The 21,729-nt window shown below is 41.3% G+C and overlaps 1 protein-coding gene across 1 annotated transcript in view; it reads left to right on the top strand.

Annotated features, from left to right (window-relative positions):
* Positions 1-21,729, top strand: part of RYR2 (ryanodine receptor 2) — a 721,598-nt gene that overhangs the window by 658,610 nt on the left and 41,259 nt on the right. Inside the window, exons 87-91 of the mRNA XM_067710999.1 lie at positions 9,042-9,146; positions 11,614-11,695; positions 14,451-15,748; positions 16,567-16,631; positions 19,096-19,243. Of these exons, the coding sequence (XP_067567100.1) occupies positions 9,042-9,146; positions 11,614-11,695; positions 14,451-15,748; positions 16,567-16,631; positions 19,096-19,243 (1,698 nt within the window). The remainder of the gene's footprint in view (positions 1-9,041; positions 9,147-11,613; positions 11,696-14,450; positions 15,749-16,566; positions 16,632-19,095; positions 19,244-21,729) is intronic.

Raw genomic sequence — 21,729 nt, 5'->3', positions numbered from 1 at the left:
ATTCAGGGTCTTTTGAGTTTCCATACAAATTGTGAAATTTTTTGTTCTAGTTCTGTGAAAAATGCCAGTGGTAGTTTGATAGGGGTTGCATTGAATCTGTAGATTGCTTTGGGTAGTAGAGTCATTTTCACAATGTTGATTCTTCCAATCCAAGAACATGTTATATCTCTCCATCTATTTCTAACATCTTTAATTTCTTTCATCAGTGTCTTATAATTTTCTGCATACAGGTCTTTTGTCTCCTTAGGTAGGTTTATTCCTAGATATGTTATTCTTTTTGTTGCAGTGGTAAATGGGAGTGTTTTCTTGATTTCACTTTCAGATTTTTCACCATTAGTGTATAGGAATGCCAGAGATTTCTCTGCATTAATTTTGTATCCTGCTACTTTACCAAATTCATTCACTAGCTCTAGTAGTTTTCTGGTAGCATCTTTAGGATTCTCTGTGTATAGTATCATGTCATCTGCAAACAGTGACAGCTTTACTTCTTCTTTTCCAATTTGGATTCCTTTTATTTCCTTTTCTTCTCTGATTGCTGTGGCTAAAACTTCCAAAACTATGTTGAATAAGAGTGGTGAGAGTGGGCAACCTTGTCTTGTTCCTGATCTTAGAGGAAATGCTTTCAGTTTTTCACCATTGAGGACGATGTTGGTTGTGGGTTTGTCATATATGGCCTTTATTATGTTGAGGCAAGTTCCCTCTATGCCTACTTTCTGGAGAGTTTTTATCATAAATGGGTGTTGAATTTTGTCAAAAGATTTCTCTGCATCTATTGAGATGATCATATGGTTTTTCTCCTCCAGTTTGTTAATATGGTGTATCACATTGATTGATTTGCGTATATTGAAGAATCCTTGCATTCCTAGAATAAACCCCACTTGATCATGGTGTGTGATCCTTTTAATGTGCTGTTGGATTCTGTTTGCTAGTATTTTGTTGAGGATTTTTGCATCTATATTCTTCAGTGATATCAGCCTGTAGTTTTCTTTCTTTGTGACATCCTTGTCTGGTTTTGGTATCAGGGTGACGGTGGCCTTGTAGAAGGAGTTTGGGAGTGTTCCTCCCTCTGCTATATTTTGGAAAAGTTTGAGAAGGATAGGTGTTAGCTCTTCTCTAAATGTCTGATAGAATTCGCCTGTGAAGCCCTCTGGTCCTGGACTTTTGTTTGTTGGAAGATTTTTAATAATAGTTTCAATTTCAGTGCTTGTGATTGGTCTGTTTATATTTTCTGTTTCTTCCTGGTTCAGTCTCGGAAGGTTGTGCTTTTCTAAGAATTTGTCCATTTCTTCCAGGTTGTCCATTTTATTGGCATAGAGTTGCTTGTAGTAATCTCTCATGATCTTTTGTATTTCTCCAGTGTCAGTTGTTACTTCTCCTTTTTCATTTCTAATTCTCTTGATTTGAGTCTTCTCCCTTTTTTTCTTGATGAGTCTGGCTAATGGTTTATCAATGTTGTTTATCTTCTCAAAGAACCAGCTTTTAGTTTTATTGATCTTTGCTATCGTTTCCTTCATTTATTTTTCATTTATTTCTGATCTGATCTTTATGATTTCTTTCCTTCTGCTAACTTTGGGCTTTTTTTGTTCTTCTTTCTCTAATTGCTTTAGGTGTAAGGCTAGGTTGTTTATTCGAGATGTTTCCTGTTTCTTAAGGTAGGATTATATTGCTATAAACTTCCCTCTTAGAACTGCTTTTGCTTGCATCCCATAGGTTTTGGGTCATCGTGTCTCCATTGTCATTTGTTTCTAGGTATTTTTTTGATTTCCTCTTTGATTTCTGCAGTGATCACTTCGTTTTTAAGTAGTGTGTTGTTTAGCCTACATGTGTTTGTATTTTATACAGATCTTTTCTTGTAATTGATATCTAGTCTCATAGCGTTGTGGTCGGAAAAGATACTTGATACAATTTCAGTTTTCTTAAATTTACCAAGGCTTGATTTGTGACCCAAGATATGATCTATCCTGGAGCATGTTCCATGAGCACTTGAGAAAAATGTGTATTCTGTTGTTTTTGGATGGAATGTCCTATAAATATCAATTAAGTCCATCTTGTTTAATGTATCATTTAAAGCTTGTGTTTCCTTATTTATTTTCATTTTGGATGATCTGTCCATGGATGAAAGTGGGGTGTTAAAGTCCCCTACTATGGTTGTGTTACTGTCAATTTCCCCTTTTATGGCTGTTAGCATTTGCCTTATGTGTTGAGGTGCTCCTATGTTGGGTGCATAAATATTTACAATTGTTATACTTCTTCTTGGATTGATCCCTTGATCATTATGTAGTGTCCTTCTTTGTCTCTTCTAATAGTCTTTATTAGAACACTCCCTAACACCATACACAAAAATAAGCTCAAAATGGATTAAAGACCTAAATGTAAGGCCAGAAACTATCAAACTCTTAGAGGAAAACACAGGCAGAACACTCTATGACATAAATCACAGCAAGATCCTTTTTGACCCACCTCCTAGAGAAATGGAAATAAAAATTAACAAATGGGACTTAATGAAACTTCAGATCTTTTGCACAGCAAAGGAAACCATAAACAAGACCAAAAGACAACCCTCAGAATGGGAGAAAATATTTGCAAATGAAGCAACTGACGAAGGTTTAATCTCCGAAATTTACAAGCATCTCATGCAGCTAATTGGAAAAAACAAACAACCCCATCCAAAAATGGGCAGAAGACCTAAATAGACATTTCTCCAAAGAAGATATACAGACTGGCAACAAACACATGAAAGAATGCTCAACATCATTAATCATTAGAGAAATGCAAATCAAAACTACAATGAGCTATCATCTCCCACCAGTCAGAATGGCCATCATCAAAAAATCTAGAAACAACAAATGCTGGAGAGCGTGTGGAGAAAAGGGAACCCTCTTGCACTGCTGGTGGGAATGTGAATTGGTTCAGCCACTATGGAGAACAGTATGGAGGTTCCCTAAAAAACTACAAATAGAACTACCATATGACCCAGCAATCCCACTACTGGGCATATACCCTGAGAAAACCATAATTCAAAAAGAGTCATGTACCAAAATGTTCATTGCAGCTCTATTTACAATAGCCAGGAGATGGAAACAACCTAAGTGTCCATCATCGGATGAATGGATAAAGAAGATGTGGCACATACATACAATGGAATATTACTCAGCCATAAAAAGAAACGAAATTGAGCTATTTGTAATGAGGTGGATGGGCCTAGAGTCTGTCATACAGAGTGAAGTAAGTCAGAAAGGGAAAGACAAATACCATATGCTAACACATATATATGGAATCTAAAAAAAATGGTCAGAAGAACCTAGGGGCAAGAGGGGAATAAAGACGCAGACCTACTAGAGAATGGACTTGAGGATATGAGGAGGGGGAAGGGTAAGCTGTGACAAAGTGAGCGAATGGCATGGACATATATACACTACCAAACGTAAAATAGATAGCTAGTGGGAATCAGCCACATAGCACAGGGAGATCAGCTCGGTGCTTTGTGACCACCTAGAGGGGTGGGATAGGGAGGGTGGGAGGGAGACGCAAGAGGGAGGAGATATGGGGATATATGTATATGTATAACTGATTCACTTTGTTATAAAGCAGAAAATAACACATCATTGTAAAGCAATTATACTCCAGTAAAGATGTAAAAAATAGATAAATAAATAAAATTTCTGCCTTTTTCAGAAAGCAAAACATTGCCATTTTCTAGAAGACTAGTCAGTCATCTTCCCTTTCTGTCTTCTGTGTCCATGGCCAATATTACTCTGACTCAGTCACTGTGATTGAAGTGCCGTGTGCAAGGATAAAACAGGACGAAGAAACGTACAGTTTGCTTTGTTAGACTAAACATAATCTGTGGGGGAAAGAGTTAAGTAAAAATAACAGATTGTATCCCCAGAGCCTCGCATTCTTACAGGTGTTTGTAGAATGACTGTGTGAGTGAACTATTCATGGCCAAGTGAAGCCGCCAAGGCTGAGTGGCGCAGAGGAAAGATGGCAGAATGGCCATTCCTCACCTCCTCCAGGCTCACTCTCTCCTCTGTTTTCGTAGCTTGGAAGGATCTCACTTTTTCTCTTGTCTCCATGGGCAGGGCAGAGGATCCTTATTTCAGTATTTAAAAATGGAAAAGCCACACTTGATAATGCTAATAACTTTAATTCAGATACAAGCAAAGTTTTAAATACAGTCCAGTCCACTCATGTTCCTTTTTCCTTATCTTCCTTGGCTTCCATTATTACCTTAATATACTCATCGGTGTCTAGAAAGAGAGCAATACAAAGTTTGGTGTGAACTGTCCTGATTAAGTAATAAGATTGATTGATGACATTAGCAAGCCAGTGAATTTTATAGAAACAGGAAAATGGCTTCTATATAACAAATAAAAGGTAAATTCCTTTCAGCCAAGAGTAGACATTTCTTGGTTCCTAAAGTAAGTGAGAGTCCTAAATTTATGTAAAACTAGAAGCATCCATTGACCTTTCACTATGTGCAAAATCATTTATTCTAACTTGTTTATATAACACAGAACATTCTAAATGAACATTCAAGGAATAATAGGTAAAGAAGGAAGGCTTATTATGGCCTGTTCATGTTTTAACTTCTCAATACTCCTTGTTTATTTGACATTTTTATATAATTTAATCAACTCTCAAATTTTATATATATATATATATATATATATATATATTTTTTTTTTTTTTTTTGGCCACACTGCACGGCTTGTGGGATCTTGGTCGAACCCCGGCCCTCAGCAGTGAAGGTGCCGAGTCCTAACCACTGGACCACCAGGGAATTCCCTAAAAATATATTTTAATAAAAATTTATTTTGGAATAATTTTAGATATACAGAAAAATTGCAAAGACAGTACAGAGAGTTTCCATATATGATTCACCCAGCTTTCCCAGCTTCTGGCATTTTAAGTAACCGTGATACATTTGTCAAAACTAAGAAATTAACATCAGCCCCATTCTATAACCTAAATTACAGACTTTATTCCGACTTTACCAGTTTTTTCTTTAATGTCCTTGTTCTGTTCCAGGAGCCAACCCAGGGCACCCCATTGCCTTTAGTGAAACGTATTTTGAAGATATTTGCCTTAGCATTGTGTTTATTGATTATTGTTGATACTGTGAATAAAAGCTCATCGTTCGCTTCATACTTACTTTGGGCCGGCTTTTAGTAGCCAGCACTGCATGTTGCTTTTGGACTCCAATTTTTGCTAACTGTAGAAAATTATACAAGGAGGGGAAATCCAAAACCATCAAAATAAACGTAATCTTCTGTAAGGCTTCAACTCCAGTTTTCATAAGGGGGGAAGGAGAACTGCCTGAGAAGAAGGACATTATATTGTCCAAATGCCTGGAGTTAAGACCACAGGATGAGTCGTGAGAAGAGAGGACGCTGTACTTGTCGTTCCACGAGAAGGTCAACCTGAAAGTAACTGCCTTCTGGCAGTTAGCCAGGGTGTCTGTTTGTTTTTTAATTTATTTTATGGAAGTATAATTGACGTACAATGTCGTGTTAATTTCTGCTGTACAACACAGTGATTCAGTTATACGTATATACATGTTCTTTTTCAGATTCTGTTCCATTATGGTTTATCACAGGTTATTGAATATAGGTCCCTGTGATAGACAGTAGGACCTTGATGTCCATCCATTCTCTGTATAATAGTAGCAAGGGTTTTATATGTTATAGACACTGAATAGATCAGGAGAAATAGGCCTGTGAGGTGGCAGGCAAGACAGATGTTCCATTCAGGTAGTGAACAGTTCTCAGAAGTTGATGGTCTGAGGCTGAGCGAGTCCTGGAAAATACCTTCTGTGTGTTTCAGGTTTACAAGGAAAAGTAGGAACTTGGGCCTCTGGTTTGCACCTCTGTCGCATAAGGTTTGCAAAACAACTCTTGGTCACCTGGGGTTTCAGAAGATCTTAGTCGTTTCTAATATAATATTTTAACATTTGGTTAAAACCTTAAACACCACATGAAGAAAATGTTCATTTCTTCCGGAAAAATCAAGTTTATTTCCTTCGAAATGGCCTTCTAGTGTCCACCTAATGCCCTCCAGCACTTTCCACCCTCCCTAGTGTCAGCACACGAGGCACATTGCCGAGGCTGGACCACAGTGGAATCCTGAAGATCCGTTGCTTTGACCCAGAGTTATTTTAACAGCCAGACAGGACTAACGTACACTGTAAAATCAGTTTGGCCTGGTGCGTTGAATGGGCTCAATGTATTAACCTCTAAGTTAAAATAACTGACTCCTCCCCACTGTCTCTTCAGACTTGCTCTGTGACCTGCTTTTTTTTTTTGTGGTACGCGGGCCTCTCACTGTTGTGGCCTCTCCCGTTGCGGAGCACAGGCTCCGGACGCACAGGCTCAGCGGCCATGGCTCACGGGCCCAGCCGCTCCGCGCCATGTGGGATCTTCCCGGACCGGGGCACGAACCCGTGTCCCCTGCATCGGCAGGCGGACTCTCAACCACTGCGCCACCAGGGAAGCCCTGTGGCCTGCTTCTTTATCCCTCTTTGAATGGATCTTGTGCGCTGGCCACTCACAGATAAATAAAATTCCTTCAGTCACTTTGTCACCAGGATTGTCTCACTGCAGTCATCGTATGGTAGCACCATCACTTAACTCTTATCCAATTTAAAAATCCCCCTCACCCTTGGGCCTGATTTTGTGCCGGAAAGGCCTTGGGGTAGAGGGCAAGAAGTAGGATCTGGGTTTCTCCACCGTCTCTCCACAGGGTCGTCTGCTTTTCCTCCTTCCCCTCCTGCCAGTCTCAGGCTTCCTCAGCGTTGGAATTGTGCTCATGAGGAAGGATTAGGGAGAGGAGGTCTCCCTCAGGCACGTGGAATTCAGGGCTGCACTGTGGAGCCTGCCCTCGGGAGTGGCATGTTGTATCCTTTCTCTAATGAGGGGGCTTGGCCCTCTTACTGCTTCCAATGCCTGGAAATACCTCTTTTCCCACCCAGCCTCCACAGACCCTGTGCATCTTGGGGTCCCTGTCCACCTTGGAATCACATTACCCTTTCAGACAGTTTTGTCGGCAAGATTTCAAAGTGCTGCTGGACAAGATAGCTCCCTCCCCAGTACCCAGCTTAAGAAATCTTCTGTTGTCACTTTTCATCTTCACAGTCCCTACTGCAGGACTGTATGCTGTGCAAGCTCGGGATGCAGGAGCCGAGTGCTTCTGACGGCTCTCTTGACCCCTCTTCTCTCCATGGTGTAAAGGGAAGCGGGCCATCTCCTCTCCTGCGGCAGCAGGGGTGGAGGCTGGGAGGCCCGGCACCTGCAGAGCTCTTTCCAAAGTCTTTCCCTTTTCGGCTTCAGCGCCTTTATATCTTTGAGGTAGAAAGACCTACTTAGTTTCCTTTCGCAGGTACTGAATCTAGCACCTTGCTTTTGGAATACTGAGATACCTGGCACTTACTGTCTTTGTTACTGAGCTAAACTTAGGTCTGCCCACCCTCGCGCAGTAAAGTCAATCTGCTGACACCCGGTGGTGGTGAAGAGAAGTGCAGTGTTTACTGTAGGCGCCAAGCAAGGAGTCCAGGGAGCCTAGTGCTTAAAAGGCCCGAACTCCCTGAAGGCTTTCAGGGGAAGGTTTATAAAGACGGGGAGGGACAGGGCTTGTGGGGTGTGTGATCAGCTCGTGGACATTTTTCTGACTGGTTGGTGGTGAGGTAATTGGAAGTCAGCATCATCGACCTTCTGATTCCAGCCAGTCTGGGGTCTCCGTGCTTGTGGGCAGACTGCAGTTCACTTCTTCCACCTGGTGGGCGTTTCCGTATCTGCCATACAGCTCAAAGGACATGGCTCAGAATATTATCTATAGACCTTGAGAAGAAACTAAAGGTCCTTGACTTGGTTTAATGGCTAAAGTATTATTTTGTCTTGCTTGACTGTTTTCCTTTCTTTCTGCATTTGTTCACTTCTTTCATTAAATGTAGTCTTTGACTAAAGGTTTTCTACAGTCAAAAGGAAGGCAGAAGACATGGGTGGGCGTCTATTCTGGGAAGGAAGGCCTCATAGGGTCCCACTTGGTTACATCTTTTATCCTCAGCTGTAGGGCCTCAAGTGTAGCTTGATAAAGGACAGAGTTTCATGTCAACATCTTTTCAGGATCTTCAATGCAGTCCTCTCTTCCAGTCACTTGTCTCCAGTCTAAAACCTGAAACATTTTAATGTGCTCTCCAACTTAAACTTATACTGAGCCATTTGTCTAATGAGTGAATGAGGTTTTTTTCTTTTGAAATATAATCCCTAGTATTTCTTTTCCTGGTTGATGTGGGTGTGTTTTCAAAACTTAGCGATTGTAGAATTTCTCCTTGGGAAGTAAGACTAGAAGTTGACTCCACCCAAACAGTCTCTGTTACAACTCTCACTCTAGTGTCACATAAAGATCACTGCTGGAGTGAAAGCTAAGAGAGCAAAGCTAGGTTCTAATTGTCTTGGATTCTGGGTTCCTAAAGTTAATGACTAAGTATTAATCTTTAAAAATCTCAATGGTTGTATGATTGGTAACCAGGATACGGCTGTACAATGAAGCGCTGAAGAGAATATTTTGTCCTCTCTATGAATGCTTTATCCAGGTTACTATTTAACAATAAGAAGTAAGTACCTCTCATATAAAGCATAATCTCAAATTCTTTTCACACAGGTAGTCACTTCTGATGATCTGACTTAGCTAAAATAACTTAGCTAAGATTTCCTCTAAAGAGAAGAAACCAAAGTCAGACAAAAATGAAATAATTCACCATTTTTTCCCCAGTGTTTTAGTATTCATACAGAAACAGAACATGAAAATCCTTGAGAAACTGTTTTGGGGATTTAAACATTTCAAGGAAGAATATGTTTTGTCTCCTAAGAGTGCTATACCATTACAATCACTGTATATCTTTTGTTTGGGGTTCCTGTCTTTTCAGATAACATGCTGGTGATAAGATATGTCAGCACTAAGTCAACTTTGTCCCTATTATTGTAAAGTTTATTTTGGCAATTAAATTATCAAGAATGATTGTTGTTTGTCTGTTTCTGCCCCAGGGTCCTTGCACTGGCAACCAGCAGAGTTTGGCTCATAGCAGGCTCTGGGATGCGGTGGTGGGTTTTCTTCATGTGTTTGCCCACATGCAGATGAAGCTGTCTCAGGTAAAGTCACTGTCCTCCAACCATCCTAAATGACACACTGGACACTGTGATCACTGGCAAATTAAGCATGCTTTCCTTTGTCTGAATATTCTCTTTCTTAGATGACTTCTTTATACAACTTTTACTCTACATTAAAAAAAACCTTTTTTTTTTAAATAAAAGAATTTTATGCAAAGCTGAGAATAGGTGGAAGCCGTTATTCAATTTTGAAAACAAAAGGGATTGAGGAACTGACTCTAATGGAGAAATAAAACATAGTCTCCAAACACTGTACATTTTACAGTGCTTTGTAGACCTACTTCTCCATGATTACTCACCGGAATTTTCCTCCTCCCTACAGATAATTGGAAGAGGATTTGTCATCTGTTCCAAATCCCTCGTTAAGGGGAGACAGTTTTCTTATAGGGTCATAAACAAGCAGCTGTTCTCTAAAGATGACACTCGCCCATTAACAGGACATTTTACTTTGTGAAAGTCAAAGAGAAAAAAAAATAGCCATGCAGACAGGCAAACAAAGAAGAAACAGATTTTCCACCATGCTTTAATGTTAATTCGGGAGCATATCTTGAAAACATCAGAATGCCGTTTTCTCACTCGTGTATTGCATTTGGAGCTCAGAGTTACACAAACAGAAAAACTCTTAATATAAATCTTGAGTAAATATGTCCCTGTGATGCAGTGAATTTTGATGGGCTCTCCTGAGGCTGACATGTCTGTCAGGGTGTGGGTTTGTATCTTCCAGGTGTCAGGTAGAGGAGAGAATGCTAGATTCAAAGTCAAACGACTCCAGTCCAACTCCCACGATTTCATTCACGTGTCCCATCTCTCTTCCTTGAGTCTCCTTTCCTCCAGCAAAGTGAGGATACTCAATCTGCCCTCTGGCCTACAAGCAGGAAGATATCTTGGTCAAAGATAAAGCCAGGCACTGGTTAAAGTGGCAAGGACCGATTTAGTCAGTGATAACTGTTACTGTAGGGAAAACAACCTAGTGTGAGCTGAAGTCAACTTGTACAGAGGTGATAAGTGTTTTAAAGAGAGAAGGAGGGGGATTAGCAGGGTTCAGTAGAGTCAGGGAAGAGGAAAATTACAAAGCGTTGTTCAGTGTAAATGTGAATGGGCCAGCTGAATATTAAAGTCAGAATTCTACCCTCCCACAGAGCCTGGGAGACAGGTTCTACTATCGTCAGGTGTTGGCTGGAACACACAGAAAATGTTTCTGGCAGTCTTGAGTTTTCTCAGGCAGGCACTCTAAGGGGGGCTGGGGTCATCCTAGGGATGCAGCCTTGAGCTGTTAGAAACTATGGTGGTGTTTTGTTCAAGTCTTTATAGACCAAGATTAAAGCCTAGTTGGGAAGAGGGCCCAGAGGAGCTGGCTAGTTTGGTCAAGGAGAGAATCTTTGTCTGTATCTAGTTATTGGTAATCAACCAAGTAAAGAAATACCATGATGCTTTCAACTAATCGCTAATGACATTTTAGTAAGTAAAGGAAATCAACATGAACCAAATTTATACATTCACAGGAGAGTTCCGATTCAGATGTACTGCCATCATTTTATGAACATCTGGTGGTGCTACCTAGCAGTTGTTCAGTTTGTAGACCTAGTCAAGGTAACAACTATTTAGGAAGAAAAAGCCTCATCCTTCCAGCAGTGTTGAAATTTGGCTTCCTATGTAGGAAAATTCATATGAATAATATGATACCTTGTATTTTTTTTAAAAAAAGAAAGAGGGGTATAGTTTAAAATAAGAAAATCTGATGATTCATGAGGTCATAATGTAAATATAATTACATTCCATATTTCCAGGCCCTGAATCTAAGCATAGTGATGTTTGGACACAACATATCTTTGTAAAATAATTTTTTTTCACGGTGAAAAATGAAAAACAAAACAAAATTTTAACGAGAGAAATATCTGAGAGCTTGATAAAATTGGTAAATAAGATATTTTGTGCATTATTAATACAGGTAACACTTTTGTACATTTTTGCCTAGATTTATGTCGGATAAGTGTATCTCTTATCACTGTTATGCCTGTGTCTTCCAGAATATGTTGATTTTTACAAACTATATAGCATCTTGGTGTAGTAAGTTAGAAAGAAGAAAAGACAAGTCCAGTCTTTACTCAAGTAGAAGAAAGATACCCAATGTGCAGAAGCACCTGAGTCTGCCTCCCTGGCCCCAGGGGTTCCACCACTGCTTTAGTTCTTCTGTCCTCTTGTTAGATTTATTCATTGTCCTTACAAATACTTCAGTAAACATGAGTTGGAATCAACAGTCAACACTCTTTAATTCTTGCGTGTGTATTTTTAATAAGCTGCAGACTTACATTCGGCCTCCCTTTAGCTCTATGTTACTGTAAAGTGTCTGCTCTCGGTAGACCCATACTCTTTTTGTGAGAATAAGGATGACGTTCTTGCTGCACAGGTTTCCCGTATTATCTCAGACGCAGTGTGTTAATTCTTTCAGGATTCCAGTCAAATCGAGCTGCTGAAAGAATTGATGGATCTGCAGAAGGACATGGTGGTCATGTTGCTGTCCATGTTGGAAGGTAGTTTTGATTTATATCTTCAAGTCCCCTTTAATCTTTTATTTTAAGGATTCCATACACGCTTGCTTTGGGTGTCAGCATGCTGCAAAGGATAAAATATCAATGCTGAGGTGGGACAGATACCTCAGATTTATTGCTGGCTTGATTACTCTTTTTCCAAGTTTGCTTTTTAAGAAAGAGAAATCCTGCCTATCTCAGTTTACAAAACTATGGAATGAAATCACTAGTACTTCATTCGTAGTGATATTTTTCATTTCATAGTGATACCCCAGAGAGTATGCTCTTCAGACAGAATACCTAAAGAAGGTTTTATTTGTTTATCATTTTGTTCGTTTGTAACCAGTGGGGATTACAGACGTTTGGATACAGTCCAACTGTGTAAATTGCTGCTTTGAGCTGACTGCCTTGTGACTCCTATGGGTTCTTAAAATTCTGCAGGAGGGGGCTTCCCTGGTGGCGCAGTGGTTGAGAGTCCGCCTGCTGATGCAGGGGACACGGGTTCGTGCCCCTGTCCGGGAAGATCCCGCATGCCGTGGAGCAGCTGGGCCCGTGAGCCATGGCTGCTGAGCCTGCGCGTCCGGAGCCTGTGCTCCGCAGCGGGAGAGGCCACAACAGTGAGAGGCCCGCGTACCGCAAAAAAAAAAAAAAGAAAGAAAAAATTCTGCAGGAGGAGAAGGCTCGGGAGAGCACCCTAGCCCACCAAGTCTAGTGGCGGCCTAGTCTTCCCACCACATGCCTCTCTGTCGGGTTTTCATTCTCTGGCTTTTCTCTTTTCAACCTACTTTCCTTTGCTACTGCACTTCTTTTCTGTCTCAGACAGTAAACGTAGTAGGTAAGAGCTTGGGTTCTGAGATCTGCCACCAATGCCCCATCCCACTTTGCCACGCAGGCAGTGTGACCCTGACACAAGTTACGTCTCTCCATTTTTCACTTTCCTCCTCTGTGAAAGGGGGCTTATGATAGGCTGATGCAAGCATTTAGTGAAATCATGTGAATACGACCAAAGCAAATAAAAAATGTTTGCTGTTATTAGTTCCCTGTCCTTTTTTTTCTTAAATCCGTCCTAATCCCTCTCTCTGTTTCTCAGTCCGCCCTGCACTGCACAGCTGTACTCTGACTAATTAAGGCAGTAGGCACACCTTGCACGAGGACTTCAGCGACGCAGCATTTGCTTGAAGCCCTTAGTTGGCAGCCGCTTTATACCCTTTGAGCACAGGATCCTTTTCCCATGACCTCAATTCAAGTTTTAGTCTAAATAATAATAACACCACAACCGTAATAACTGCGACAGGAACTGCAGGAATGACAACTTAAAATTAACCTCGTTTACTATGCCAGCTGCTGGTTTAAGTACTTTTTCATCCTAACATCAGGTTTATGAATTGCATAGTAATATTACCACTGTTTTGCAAATGAGGAAACTGAGTGCAGAGAGGCTAAGAAGTCTGCCCAGGGAGCTCAGCTAACAGATGGTGGGACCTGGATTCAAATCCCAGTAGCATGGCTCCTGAGCCTATGGTCTTTTTTTTTTTTTGCAGTACGCGGGCCTCTCACTGCTGTGGCCTCTCCCATTGTGGAGCACAGGCTCCGGACGCGCAGGCTCAGCGACCATGGCTCACGGGCCCAGCCGCTCCGCGGCATGTGGGATCTTCCCAGACCGGGGCACGAACCCGTGTCCCCTGCATCGGCAGGCGGACTCTCAACCACTGCGCCACCAGGGAAGCCCCTGAGCCTATGCTCTTAACGCTGGTGTTTAATGCTTCACAAATGCACTCAGCAGACCCCTCACCATGCATCTTTTTCCTGATGCGTGTCTTCGTGTTACATATCAAGCTCTGTTCATGGAATAAAAGCATTCGATGACTACACCTTAGGATAACATCTCATTTCCTCAAGCTTATCCATAATCTGCCATTTTCTAATTATAAACGTTCTGGACCATGAAGAAATGCAGGGAGATCTTTTACATTTTAAATCAGAAAGAGCATCTAATTTGCTCTCAGAAGATCTGTTTCAAATCCAGGCCTTAGCCCTCAATAATCATGTCACGGTCAGCACATTAATTTAACCTTGCCAAACCTCAGTTTTCTCAATAGTAAAATCAGAATTAATAAAAAGTACCTGCCTCACAGACATATGAATGTGAAATCAGGTAACGTTTATGAGCAGTGACATGTCAACCCAAAAGGTCTGTGCAAACACTCATTTTTATTATTAATATGAGACTGCATTTCAGTTTCTGGCTTTAGGATAATATAAATGTTTGCCCCATTTTTTTTTTAATCCTAAAACACGTTGCTTTTTTTTTAATCCTAAAACACAATTAGAGGGAAAAAATGTCAGCTTTTCTTCACATATTGTTTTATGTGCGTTAATTACTTTGTAAATATGCTTTTGCTTGTGTTCATGTAATCACTCTTTGAAACTAGAGTTTACAAGTAATTACTCATCTTTTCCTTCGTACGTTGGAAGATAAACAAGGAGCTATCTTTGATTCAGATGTCCTATAAGATTTATATTATATATTATATATATATTATATATTATAATTATATATTATTATATATCTGTAGACACTGGGGATTTTTTAGACATTTTAAGATATTTAATATTTACCTGTACCAATTAGCGACAACTTACACAACTGGACCAGTTTCCAATTAATTCACAGTAACGTACACTAGCTTCTACCCGGCTTAGACACTGGTTTTATCAGGAGTGTTCATTTTGAGCCAATGCAGTTCTTTACCCCTAGGCAATGTCGTTAATGGCACGATCGGCAAACAGATGGTTGATATGCTCGTGGAATCTTCCAACAACGTGGAGATGATTCTCAAATTTTTTGACATGTTCTTAAAACTCAAGGACTTGACATCTTCTGATACCTTTAAAGAGTATGACCCAGACGGTAAGGGAGTCATTTCCAAGAGGGACTTCCACAAAGCGATGGAGAGCCATAAGCACTACACCCAGTCCGAGACTGAATTTCTGCTGTCCTGCACAGAGACGGATGAAAACGAAACTCTGGACTACGAGGGATTTGTCAAGCGGTTCCACGAGCCTGCCAAGGACATCGGCTTCAACGTGGCAGTGCTTCTGACAAACCTTTCTGAACACATGCCCAACGACACCCGGCTGCAGACCTTCCTGGAATTGGCCGAGAGCGTCCTGAATTACTTCCAGCCCTTTCTGGGCCGCATCGAGATCATGGGCAGTGCCAAGCGCATCGAGAGGGTTTACTTTGAAATCAGTGAGTCCAGCCGAACCCAGTGGGAGAAGCCTCAGGTCAAGGAGTCCAAAAGGCAATTTATATTTGATGTGGTCAACGAAGGGGGAGAAAAAGAGAAGATGGAGCTCTTCGTGAACTTCTGTGAGGACACCATATTTGAGATGCAGCTCGCAGCTCAGATCTCAGAGTCGGACTTGAACGAGAGGTCAGCGAATAAAGAGGAGAGCGGGAAGGAGAAGCCAGAGGAGCAGGGGCCGAGGACGGGTTTCTTTTCCATCGTGACGGTCACGTCGGCCCTGTTTGCCCTCAGGTATAATATCTTGACCCTTATGCGGATGCTCACCTTAAAGAGCCTGAAGAAGCAGATGAAGAAGGTGAAGAAGATGACGGTGAAGGACATGGTCACGGCCTTCTTTACGTCCTACTGGGGGTTTTTTATGAGCCTCCTGCACTTCGTAGCGAGCGTTTTCAGAGGCTTCTCCCGCATCGTCGGCAGCCTCCTGCTGGGAGGAAGCCTGGTGGAAGGTGCAAAGAAGATCAAGGTGGCGGAGCTCTTGGCCAACATGCCGGACCCCACGCAGGATGAGGTTCGAGGAGACGGGGAGGACGCAGAGAGGAAAGCCATGGAAGGCGCCCTGCCCAGCGAAGATCTGACGGACTTAAAGGAACTGACGGAGGAGAGTGACCTGCTTTCCGACATCTTCGGCCTGGACCTGAAGCGAGAAGGCGGGCAGTACAAACTGATTCCTCATAATCCCAATGCTGGCCTGAGCGACCTCATGAGCAACCCCGTCCCTATCCCCGAGGTGCCAGAAAAGTTCCAGGTAACTTACCTCCAGTCACAGCGGCTCTCTGGACTTCAGGTGGGCACGCTAAGTGAACTTGACATCAGCCGCCTTGCTAGTGCCAGGGCGGTTTTCGGTGCGTGACTTGCCTTGCCAAAGAGGAATGGCTTTTTAGTCAGGTGGAGCTAGCCTTTTGTGAAGGTTCCTTATAAAATTGTTAAGTTAAACTATGAAAGTACGAGCTGAAGTATTCCCCCTCCTGACATTAGGCAATTGAACGATAATCATTCCATCCACAAATATGTTATGAGGATTGGCCGGGTGTCTGACACCACTGGGTATCATAGCGAATTAAAAGAGATGTAAGATGTGCTCACTGCTTTCAAGTTGCCTTAAAGAGTTTACTAGAAAGATAAAAGACTCACGAAAAAGTTAGAAAATTATTAAGTGGTACGTAGCATAGGCAGCAGACAGTAGAGGTTACCTGTGTTGAGAAAATGGAAACCTCAGTATAGCTTGGAGTAGTTAGATGAGACTTAAGCAGTGGGACTTAAGTTGGTGTTGGAAGATGAGGAGGATTTGAGTAGGTGACTGAGGGAAAGAAGGTAGTTGTGAAATAAGAAAAGTGGGAAGGAGCTCAGAAAGTTGGTACCTACTGCCGGCCTGGTAGGTAAGTGCGGGGAGGGGGGAGATGCGTCGACCAGTAGGAGAAAGGGCACACATGAAAGTTTTATCTCAGTGGAGACAGGAGGGTATCATTTATAGGTTACAGTTTGACACAGGGTCACGGGGCTCCCTAAACTCATTCAAAAGTGACGTGTAATCCTGCTTCTCTTTTCCCCATTGACTCACCCAAGGAACAGAAGGCAAAAGAAGAAAAGGAAGAAAAAGAAGAAAGCAAATCCGAACCTGAGAAAGCCGAGTAGGTGTAGTTGCTGTATCCCTTCCTTTGTTTTAGTGTCTTTCCCTCATCCTCTCTCTTCAGGGGATGCAGTGGAGACTCTCAGGCTGCAGGATGACATCTGTCATCGTAGTGGAGAGCCTCAGCCCATGGGCAGGGACAAGCGTAGACCACACACCCGCCCTGGGGGCCACTCCCACCTCTTTCTTGTGCCATGAGGATTCTGTTTGTGTGTTTCTCTCTCAGCAGAAAAGACTTCAGTGATTCCATGTGATGCTGTCTGCAAGATGACTGAGTGCTGTAGTTCTCTGTTTAAAATCGAGCATCTATTCTGTTCTTGTAAAGAAGGGAGAGGACAAACGTTCTGAATGCCGTGGCACAGAATTCTCGGGGCATGGTGGTCCTCAACGCACAGTCCTGGGGCCACCTGCGTAAAAACCACCTGGAGAGTCTGTTAAAGACACAGATTCCTAGGTCCCAGCACAGATTTTGAATCAGCAGGTCTGGGACCCAGGAAACTTCATTTTCAGTAATATTCCTGGTGCTCTGGAGCACAGTTATAAATGCAACGATGAGAAATAAAGAGCTGCCTATGAAGCAATGAAAATGTATAATTTCCTCGTAACACTGGCTTTCTGTTAATAATTGACACCTACATCTTTCCCCAAGTTTACATAGTTTTATATGCACATTTTTAACAACTGGGGAAATCAAATTAAGTGCCTGTAGCATTCTCATGTAGCATTTTATTTTTCTCCTCTATTCTGTTACTTCCTTTGGCCTGTTTTCATTGTCTGTTCTGTTTCTTCTTCTTTTTTTTTTTTAGAATAGCAAATGTTTATTTAGAATTAAGTTAATTTAGTTATAGCTGTAAAATTAAAACATTAAATGATAGAACTCAAAAATAGTTCTTATTTCTAATGTTATATTTCATGGAAAACAGTTTTATTCAACTTTTTCACATGCCTACTTGACATCACTTGAGTCACCTTTTGAATAACTTAATACTTTTTTCAGGGAAAATCATTTTTATTTCCAAATTATTTGAGATAGAAAATTTTAAAGAGTTTTGTTATTAGAAATTATCAAACACACACAAAAGAGAGAATGTTATAATGCACCCCATATACCCATCACCAAGTTTTACTAATTTTTAACATTTTGCTAATTTTGTTTCATCTAGGTTTTCTCCTGCCTACCCTCCCTACCATAGACACACACACATATTTTGGGGCCTCCTGTACGACAAGTTGTTTTAAAGAAAATACTAGACACCATGTCATTTCACCCATAAATATCTTGTATACATTTCTTATTGCTAAGGACTTTAAAAAAAACATAATTATCATGCCATTATTTATACCGAACAAAATTTGCAATTATTCTTTAGTACCGTCTAATACCCACTAAATATTTAAGCTTCTTTAGTTGTCTGAAAAGTGTATTTTTACAGTTGGTTTGTTTGAATTAGGCTTCAAACAAGGGCCACTGTTGTCTCTTTTGTGCAGTCAGCACTATTCATTGTCATAGACCTTGAACTGTTGAATCAGTTGTAAAAATGGCCACATAAGTGACTATCATAGTGAAATGCAGACCAATGTACCAGGGCATGACAGTCATTTCGATGGCAACTCTTTAACGTTAAAATAATGTTTGACCTCATATGAGTTAAGTATGGGTTATGTTATATGGGTTACATATATGTGACTACACATATACATAAATATACTTCCATGAAGCCTTGGTATTTTGCACCTAGAGGGGTTTAGGTGTCAAATTTCAGTGCTTCTAATTTCATTATTGTCTGCAAAATTAATGTATTGACATCGTTTATACACGTGAACAACCAAATGTGTACGCCTCTGATTTTAAATCCTAGTAGCCTGAACATTGAAATAAGAATTTAAAAATAAGGTATGTTAGGGCTTCCCTGGTGGCGCAGTGGTTGAGAGTCCACCTGCCGATGTGGGTTCGTGCCCCGGTCCGGGAAGATCCCACATGCCGCGGAGCGGCTGGGCCCATGAGCCGTGGCCGCTGGGCCTGCGCGTCCGGAGCCTGTGCACCGCAACGGGAGAGGCCACAACAGTGAGAGGCCCGCGTACTGCAAAAATAATAATAATAATAATAATAAGGTATGTTAAAAAGTAGCAGCCAAAAAAACTCTCCATTGTTATTCTTTCATTTAAATATTTTACTCTACACTTGGAAAGGAATATGCTAGGTATAATACAAAGATACTTGAAGCCCGTAAAATGTCCTATAGATTTGAACTTCACAGAAATTATCCATCTATAGGGGGCTATGATAAGCAAGAAGTCCTACCCCTAATTCTAAAGTTCTGAATATCATAATTCATTGGAAGAGATATCCGTTATTAAAACAGATACCATGATTTAAATATTTGTTCGTTTGTATACTTCGGCACAAAACCTGTTTAGTTCTTTAGTTTATGGATGGCTTATTTTTCATTCATTTGTGTTCGTAGGGGAGAAGATGGAGAAAAAGAAGAAAAAGCCAAAGAAGATAAGGGTAAACAAAAATTGAGGCAGCTCCACACACACAGATATGGAGAGCCAGAAGTTCCCGAGTCAGCATTCTGGAAGAAAATCATAGCCTATCAACAGAAGCTTCTAGTAAGATGTTTTAAAATGAACGTTGTTACTGATATACTGTGAGATCATAATCGTTCGGGTGCAGTAAATACACATTGACCTTCACTTGGGTCAGCCCTGCACGTATGTTGTATTTGCCCATCTTAGTGTTTATGTGTTCAAATGAATGCCTTGGTCCACGGCTCCCTGTCGTCAAACACATAACCTCTGCACACATTCCCATGAGGGTCCACTTGATTTAGTGACTGCCAGTGTCTTCCTACAAGGACTTTAGGGCAAGTCAATAAACATAACCCCGGGGCTCCCTCTTTGCAGAACACTGTGGAAGGCTCTGCCATGCATTACAACAAAGAATACCTTCTAGGGGACAAGTAATTCATATTGATGTTCCAGAGTGGGGTTAGTCAGTCGTTCTAGAACATCGCCCTTTTATTAAAATTCCAGTTATAAAAATATTAATGCAGTGAGCCAACTCTCCATTGATAATAAGAAGGTCTATTCCAAATTATTCTTTAAGTGGAAATAAGTAAATCAATGAAAGAACAAAGAGGGAGAAGACAGTTCTTTATGTAGGGTCTTAAACATTTTGTGGAAATGCTCTCCCAATTAATAAAATATATACTTGTATGTAGAAAACAAAGAAAGGAGATGTAGTTCTCTCTTCCTATTCAATTGTTAAAAATTTTGTTTGAAAGGCCTCTTATATGTACATAAATATTATATATAATTTTTTCAAGCAGGAAAAGACTGGGAGCTGAATGTCTAGAATAAACCTGTAAGAGGTACTGACCAATAATGTCAGACCTAGAAACTATGAGCAATACTCCATAACACGGCCAGTTTGAAAGGCAAAATCATACTTAGCCTTTGAGAAAAGAATAGACAAGAAACTCATGTAGTATAGAACTTCACCTGTAAGGGAAATGAACTGTTCTCAGTGGTGATATGTTCTAACTGCTTATGCATAAATGTATATATGACACATTTTTAAAAATGTATACCAATAGATATTTTAATTAATAGTTTGACCTATATTTTCTTAAACTACCTTGTATGTTACTATATTATTTAATGCAGAGTACACAGAACACAGATGTTTCTGAGGCAACTCTGGATAACCACTGGTTTGATGTGTTGTCACAGTGGACGTGGCTGCAGGTGTGGTCTGGGCGTGGTGTAGGGTGTGAAGCTGCACAGGCCCTGTAATAAGCTGCAGCAGTCCCCATGGGTTCCTGAAGAGTATGTGTAACTGCAGTTGAGTAAAGCACATAATTGAGATTTCCTTCCATCCTTCTGTCTCAGAGGTCACAGTTCCTACTTTCCTGCTTCTCTTGCAATATGACTTTCTCTGTTCACCTGTTTGCATGCACCAGCCTAATCATGACCACACCAGGTGCCACAGGCCCCTCGTGACCCGAGTCGTTGTGACCTCCCAGCTCAGATAACCAGAGTACCTAACTGTGACCTATGACCCAGTCCCACCTTCCACGGAAAACCAATGTGACTGACCCGGTTTGGATATGGTGGCCAACTTTGGTCCTATAAACGGCGGCAGAAAAGTCAGGGTCGTGTGTGGGGAGATGACACCATCAAAATGGGCTGTGTCCACAGGGAAGGATAACTAAGGAGATGCCATTTTGCTATGGCCTTATGATGCTAAAGCCCCTGGGATATCCGGGTAGATAACTTTATAGTCATCTCCCACTTAATATTAAAACAAATTCTTGGTATGTCCCATAACCTTTTTCCTTAAACCCACTTCTCCTCTAAGTGTTTTGTATGTTTTTCCCTCATAGCTCAAAAAATAGAACCAACCATTTACTTGGTTGCTCAGACCCCCAAATCCAGAATTATCATCTCTGAGTCCTCTCTTTCTTTCCTACCTCAGATACAACCCAACAATAATTCTTCTCGGCTCTCTCCTCCAGATGTACCCAGAGTCTGCCCAGTACTTACCACCTCCACAGTCACCACCTGGTCCAAGCCACCACCAGCAACATCATCTCTTCCTGCATCCTGCAGTCACTTTCTAACTCGTCTCCTGCCTTCCATGCTTGCCTCCAATCTATTTTATACTCAGTAGCTGGAATCGTCTTTCAAATCATCTGATTGCATCAGCCCTCTTCAGCTCCTCCAAGAGCTTGCCATCCCATTTAGAATAAAGTACTAATTCCAATGATATTAACAAGATTAATGACTAACTTCCCCTATAGTAACTTACCTAATCCTCATAGCAAACTTATGAGACAGGTTTTGTTGTTATCCCCACTTTACAGGTGAGAAAAGTGATGCTACAAGAGTGATTAAGTCTCTTGTCCACATCGCACAGTGAGTCAGTGGTGAGGTCAGGCTTTATGCCCAAGCAGTGTGGTCCCAGCGATCAGACACTGAACCACTGCACTATAAGGGGCAACAGACTTTTTATCAGAGGGCTACAGAACCCTGTCCCCCGCTCACCTCTCTGACCTCATTCCCTCCCACTCTCCCCTCCTCTCACTGCGCTACCT

Source organism: Pseudorca crassidens, chromosome 16, assembly GCF_039906515.1.
Source record: "Pseudorca crassidens isolate mPseCra1 chromosome 16, mPseCra1.hap1, whole genome shotgun sequence".
NCBI classification, from domain to species: domain Eukaryota; kingdom Metazoa; phylum Chordata; class Mammalia; order Artiodactyla; family Delphinidae; genus Pseudorca; species Pseudorca crassidens.
This window is presented reverse-complemented; position numbering and strand designations above follow the sequence as displayed.